Source organism: Entelurus aequoreus, linkage group LG03 (assembly GCF_033978785.1).
Source record: "Entelurus aequoreus isolate RoL-2023_Sb linkage group LG03, RoL_Eaeq_v1.1, whole genome shotgun sequence".
Taxonomy (NCBI): domain Eukaryota; kingdom Metazoa; phylum Chordata; class Actinopteri; order Syngnathiformes; family Syngnathidae; genus Entelurus; species Entelurus aequoreus.
Window position 1 is genome coordinate 30,226,415 of NC_084733.1, and position 7,161 is coordinate 30,233,575.

General features: G+C 36.1%; 1 protein-coding gene across 2 annotated transcripts in view; it reads right to left on the reverse strand.

Annotated features, from left to right (window-relative positions):
- Positions 1–698: 698 nt before the first annotated feature.
- asap2a (ArfGAP with SH3 domain, ankyrin repeat and PH domain 2a) overlaps positions 699–7,161 on the reverse strand; it is a 113,823-nt gene continuing 107,360 nt past the window's right edge. For both annotated transcript variants that reach the window (XM_062041589.1, XM_062041590.1), the window contains one exon: positions 699–2,475. In XM_062041589.1, coding sequence (XP_061897573.1) covers positions 2,401–2,475 — 75 coding nt within the window. In that variant the 3' untranslated portion in view covers positions 699–2,400. The remainder of the gene's footprint in view (positions 2,476–7,161) is intronic.

Here is a 7,161-nt window from a genome sequence, read left to right on the forward strand (position 1 = left end):
CTCGATATCAGCACAAAAATAAACTTTTCCAAACAAATCCACACCAAAATTATTTCACAAATAAATAACGTGTGCGAAATGAAAAAAAATAAAAACGAGTGGGATTTTGCTTTTGTCGCAATTTGAATTATTATGGTTCGTTTGCATGCATGTGTAGTTGCTCAACATCGCCAGTAGAGGGCAGCGCTTGCAAAACAATACGCTTCATACCAGCACTTTTTTAAATCCATGTATTATTAAAACATAATAGTTATTTTATTAATAATTATGTTATATTCATTGTTCCTTAGTTAACATAAATAGAGTCATAATAATGCACCACATAAAATATTTAGTATTTAAAAATGTTTTAGAAAAAAAAAAAAAGAGAAATCTGATGCAAATATTACTGTTAAGGCACGAATTTAGATACAGCTCCTCCTGTATTGGATCCCTGCATGTTTGATGCAATCACTTATTAAATACATTATAGTCCTCCACACAAGAGTGAAGTTAGTAAATATTGTATGACATATGCACACAGACATGAGTTGTGTGTGCAAAGTCGTAGTGCAGGATGGAGCTGACAGAACATGATAAAGTACACAAACACTTGCTTGAGCCCACAAGAGCATCAGCAGTTGTATTATTAATGCAACAGCAGCTTACAATCAATGATATTTCAATGCACATAATTACTTCTCTCCAAAACAGAATTTTTATATCATTTTATTCCAGTTTCATTTCCCATTTAAAGAGATCCAACAACAGATAAAGACAAGTGATGTTATTTCACACACATATTCTGTACAAAGTGTTTCCCGCCACACCACAGTGCTCCCTTGTCTACATTTAAATATCAACACACACATACTTATATTCATCTATGTACACATGTAAATGTTCAATCTTCCCATTTCCAGTGAGTTCATAACAAACACCATTAAAGCATTAGCTGCAACTCTCACAAAGGCTCTCATGGTGTGACGTTCAATGCCCACAGTAAATATTCACTTTGTATTAAGTTGCTCTGCAACACAACATCCACCTACGTTACATTAAAATGCTTATTTCAAAACACACACCTAACATCCTATCAATTTTTTTTAGGTGGACAAGACAGCAATTTTTAAAGTTCATTTCTGGCTGTTGAATGTGTATTTTATAGCTGAAAATGGCCCAAAATAAAAATAAAATTAGTAAAAAATATTTGCTTTTTTTTGGTCCTTGATCCTATGAGGGGAGGTGGGAGAGGGCAAAAAAAAGTAAATATATTTTGTGATGGAAATGATAAGTGATGATAAAAATTATACATATTGCAAGTAATTAAGTTAATTACTTGTAATGATGTTATTCTTAATATAATGGTTATCAATGCTGTTGTTGCTAATATTATTTAAAAAAAATTTAAATATAGTATTTGTATCTCTTCTCGCTTGCTTCTGTACATTTATATCCTAAATATTGCACATCTGGGATTGGGTTGGAGTTGTTCTACTTTCTTTGATCAGATTGATTAACATTCTGTGTGATTTTTGAAAATAAAACAAATGGTCAATGTAAAAAAAATAAATAAAAAAGGTATTGGCCAAATGTATTTATTTTTATTTTAATATGTATTTTTTATATATTATTTGTATATTTTTTGTAATATTGGCCAAATTTTGAAGTATTTTTTTTGGGGAGGGAGGTGGGTTACCATTTAGTTAATTACTTAAAAGCAATTTTATCATCAAGCAATCATACAATGCATGTATATTCATGCCTGTCATATTCTGTATTATTTATATTCATATACTGCATCATTCCATTGTAGGATTTTTTTTTTCCAGTGAAGAACACAAATGTGTCATTTGGGAAACACTGAGCTTAAGTATCTGAATTATTTTACTTAGAACTTAAACATGAGTAATTAAAAGTCCTCGTGTCACTGTCAGCTAAAAGATACATTTTCACTGGCTATAAATGCACTTCAACTGAACATTTGCCCAGAAAATGAGTCATTTTGCATCAAACTGTATACTTGTACACATTCATCTTAAGGGAGGCACACATAATGAGGCTATAAGACATATTTAGCACACATACATCATATAAACCCTAATTAAAAAGCAGAGAAGAAGAGATGTGTTGGTGCTTGTTATTAATCAGCGGAGTAAGCTCATGCTCATTCACAGTTCAGATTGAAAGAAAAAGGAGGAGGAAGAGGAGGATGAGGAGGAGGGGAAAGTGAGTCCTGGACAATCTTCATCGTGTGTGAGGGAGCAGCGAGGAAAGTGCATTTATTGTGAAAGGTGGTTGGCAACACTCATGCTTTTCTTTCTTACAACAATCCTAATAAACAGCACACACGTTAGGGGAAGAGATGCTCAGATTGTTGTCATGACCACCACCAGAGATGAAGGGCGACCACCTGAGCATTCAGTCTGCAGCGTACTGTACAAAGGTGACCGGGAAGGCTCCGCGTCTTGTCGGGTCTCCCTCGATGTGGCCCAGCTGCAAGACGGGAAGAAGAGCACGTCATACCTTCCACCAAGGACACACATTGGTCCTGCATGTGCCAGCATTTTGTCATTAAGACTTGTGTCTTTAATGCGAGGGTCAGCAACCCGCGGCTCTAGCGCCGCCCTAGTGGCTCCCTGGAGCTTTTTCAAAGATGTGTGAAAATGGAAAAAGATGGGGAAAAAAATATTTTTTTGTTTTACTATGGTTTCTGTCGGAGGACAAACATGACACAAACCTTCTTAATTGTTAGAAGTCCCACTGTTTATATTAACATGCTTCACTGATGAGAGTTTTTATTTGGCAAGCACTGTTTTGTCCTACTTTTGTTTACAACTTTCTCCAATGCTGCCACAGAAAGACGTGTTTTATGCCACTCCTTCTTTGTCTCATTTTGTCCACCAAATGTTTTATGCTGTGCGTAACACATTCGGTGAGCTTTGTTGACTTTATCGATTTGCTGGAGTGCTTTAAGGTATACTTGGTCAATCCATGACTGCAAGCTAATCGATGCTGACATGCTATTTAGGCTAGCTGTATGTACACATTGCGTCATTATGCCTCATTTGTAGGTATATTTCAGCTCATTTAATTTCCTCTGTGTATTTAATTTACATTTGCATGTCTCATGACACATTATCTGTATGTAATATTGGCTGCATTTCTCATAGTTGTTTGTGTGCCATGTTGTTCCAGACCACAGCAAACGTTACCCAGCTTAGAAAGATTGTAAAAAATCCATTAGAAGAAGACAGCCTGCCGTTTCCTTAAACTTGGACACGCACATATAACTTTGACCATTCTGAGCCAGTAATTTCCAGAAGTTAACTCATCCTGTGAGAAGCCTCCGTTTTACTAATGATTACCAATGTTGCAAAAATGTGTAGAATAAAAATTAAAATACAACATTTCATGTGTCAGCCTTTGATACTAGGCTATAATAACTAATATAGACACTTACATCATGCGTTGCCTTCATTATGCCTAGTGGTTAGTGCAGGGGTGGGCAATTAATTTTTACCGGGGGCCGCATGAGCAACCCGAGCACTGCTGGAGGGCCACATCGACAATATTTCAATTAAATTTTGCTCAATATTATTTTTGATATATACCGTAAGATAAATAATAATAATAATAATAATAATAATAATAATACTTTCATTTAACCTAACTTAACTTTATACCAAAAGCACTGCTTTGGAAATCATTTGTACCCCTTTCAGAGATCACATTTAGTTCCCCTTAAACATCCTCATGTTGCACAATGAAATGTAAGCATAGGATGAAGTGTGCATTCCTGTAACTTTCTCTAGTAACAGCATTCCATGATTAATATAAATAAATTAACATTAATAATAAATGACAGTAAAATAAGCACACGTATGACTGAGGAGTCATACTGTAACTTTCTGTGGTGTTTGAGTTGTCCGACTTTTTGTGTGGCCATAAACGCACCAGTGGTTTAGTGGTATGCGTGTTGGTGACAGATGACAAGTTGGTTTTGGCCTGGTTTGTACGGCAGAAAATGACTAGTTTTTCGAGATAGAAGTGTTTTACTCATGTTTTTGGTGTGGTTATGGCCGAATATAAACCGTTTTGCTCTATAAAGTGATCGATATAATTCCTGGCCTCGAAGCATCTCGATAGACGTTACAATAATTGAACGGTGTTCAATTGAACGGTGTTGACGAACACCGTTAGGGCCGCTTGTTGTCACTGTCACTCAAAGTTGCATTGCAAAATTACACAGAATAAATGTGTTTATTTTGTTTAGAATTCAGATGGGATTTGATTTGGTGCGCGGCATATATTTGCTGTGCGCAGGCGCGCACCCTAGAGGGAACGTTGCTTGGCAGTCCATGTCTTGTTGAAAACACGCCATTCGTCATCAACTTTTCTCTTTTTAGCGTCTCGGGTGTAAACCGTGCATCACTTGTCGCTGTGCACCTTCACTCACAGGTTACACACGGACATACGCCCATAAATAACAATTTTCAAAATAAAAGCAGCACAGTTGTATTGCGCGCACGACATAGATGTTTTTTCAACTTTATTTTGTAATTTGTGATTGCAGCTGTTCACATTCACTCACAATCACGCATGAGCATACGTCCACACGGAAGTAATACAAATAACGCTTTTCTAAACAAAAGCAGCACCGTTGTATTGCACACTCGACATAGATACTTTTTAAAATGTATTTAGTAATTTATGATTGGCCTCACGCGGGCCGGACAGGGACGCACAAAGGGCCGGATGTGGCCCGCGGGCCGCAGAAGGCCCAGGTCTGGGTTAGTGTGTCCCACCTGACATCGGTAGGTCGTAAGTGCAAACCCCGGCAGAGTCATACCAAAGACTATTAAAATGGGACCCATTACCTCCCTGCTTGGCACTCAGCATCAAGGGTTGGAATTGGGGGTTAAATCACCAAAAATGATTCCCGGGCGCGGCCCCCGCTGCTGCTCACTGCTCCCCTCACCTCTCCGTGGGGTGATCAAGGGTGATGGGTCAAATGCAGAGAATAATTTCGCCACACCTAGTGTGTGTGTGACAATCATGGGTACTCTAACCTAACTTTATAACACTTATATAAGGCTTTTAATTTTTTGCGGCTCCAGACAGATTTTTTTTTGGTATTTTTGGTCCAATATGGCTCTTTCAACATTTTGGGTTGCCGACCCCTGCTTTAATGGAAAAAACAAATTTTCGGGTCAAACCATACCAACCAACTCTGAGAAAGGGGTCTTTGAGTTTTTGAACCATCATCGTGTGCCAAGTCAGCAAATCACCACAAGGGCACCAATGATGGCAAACAGGGTGATGATAACCATAGAAGTAGACATGGACTTGAGTCTGGCTATTTAGCACAGCATGAAACATACAAGCTGCTTCCACCGAAGTAGAAATAAAACCATGTCTTGCATTTCCTATATAAATATGAATTTGCTTCTCGATTGTAAAAAAGGGCCAAATTACTTCAATGTGTCATCAATTAAGTAGAATTAGAATTAAATACATACATGTTTAGCATGTGAATCTTACAATTTTGAATCAACTCCCATCGTTGGGATTCGATTCAGAATTGATTCTCGGTTCAACACAATTCTTCATTCAAACGGATTCTCGTAATAAATTATTTGGTATAAAAATGGCCATAAAACATTTTTAACAGGCTACAGGTTACAAAAGCTCCTCCTGGCTGCTGATGCTTACGCGCCGCGAGTACGCGTGGCGATGGCCTAAAGAACGTCTTTTAAAAAATAAGAAAGTAAATGAACAACTGATTTTTGAAAAGTATGAATTGAATAAACCGAAATAAAGAAGAAACGTGATTTGGATATCAATCAATCAATCAATCAATGTTTATTTATATAGCCCTAAATCACAAGTGTCTCAAAGGGCTGTACAAGCCACAACGACATCCTCGGTACAGAGCCCACATACGGGCAAGGAAAACTCACCCCAGTGGGACGTCAATATATGAATTGATTTATTGAGCATACTTAATAAATGTGTCATTATTTACTTTATTATTCCTTTCATCATTTCCTGATTGAATTTATTATTTCATGATTCAATTATTGATTTAATTATTTTCATGATTTGATTATCATTTTAATGATTTAATTATTTCAAATTTGATTGATTGTTGATTACATTATTTCCATGAATCAATCATTTATTTAATGATTTAATTCATTATTTTAAAATTTAATATATTATTGATTTCACTATTTAATGATGTATCTAATGATTTAATAAATTAAGTACACATCTAAGTAATTATTTAAAAAATAGTTTATTTATTAAATGTTGTCCCATTTGGCCCTTGTCAACACTTTATGAATGTATTTGATCTGTCAAGTCAGTGGGCGGGGCTTACAGTGGGTAGGAGTGGGTTTAAGGCTGAGTTGGACAAAAGGGCCAAATGGGACAAAATTAAATACATCTTTAAATAATTACGTTAAGTGTCTTTAATTGATTAAATCATTAAATAATGGAATTAATAATTAAATCATGAAATTATTAAATGTAATTTTACAATACATTTCATTCTTGTGTTCTAATAATTGTACTTGTTTTGCTATTTGTAAAATGTCGAGTTTTTTTTAAAAGCGCTTCTAAATAAAATGCAAATTATTATTTTTACATTAAATAGTTAATTACACATTTAATAACACCCTTGTGCATTTAACTCCATTTGTATTTAATTAAGGACATCCATCCATCCATTTCCTATCGCTTGTCCCTTTTCAGGGTCGCGCAGGGTGCTGGAGCCTATCTCAACTGCACATGGGCGGAAGGAGGGGTACACCCTGGACAAGTCGCCACCTCATACTTAAGCAAGTATTCAAAAATGTACGCAATTATTTAATTTTGTCCCATTTGGGCCAAACTCAGCCATCAAAGTCGGAGGGCGGGGCTAACACAAATCTAGACTAATCAGGTGTTAGGATTTAATTTGACATTAAGTAAATTAACCACGCGTATTAACACACTCGTGTATTTAATTCTGATTAAAATGAATTAATGACACACTTAAGTACTCATTTAAAGATTGTTCTATTCATTTAATTTTGTCCCTCCATATACTTGGCCAGTTCCAACTTTGGTGTACATCTATTGAATGGTTTTAGCACAATACTGCTTCCTAAAAATGGAAAAATGCCACACTACTGC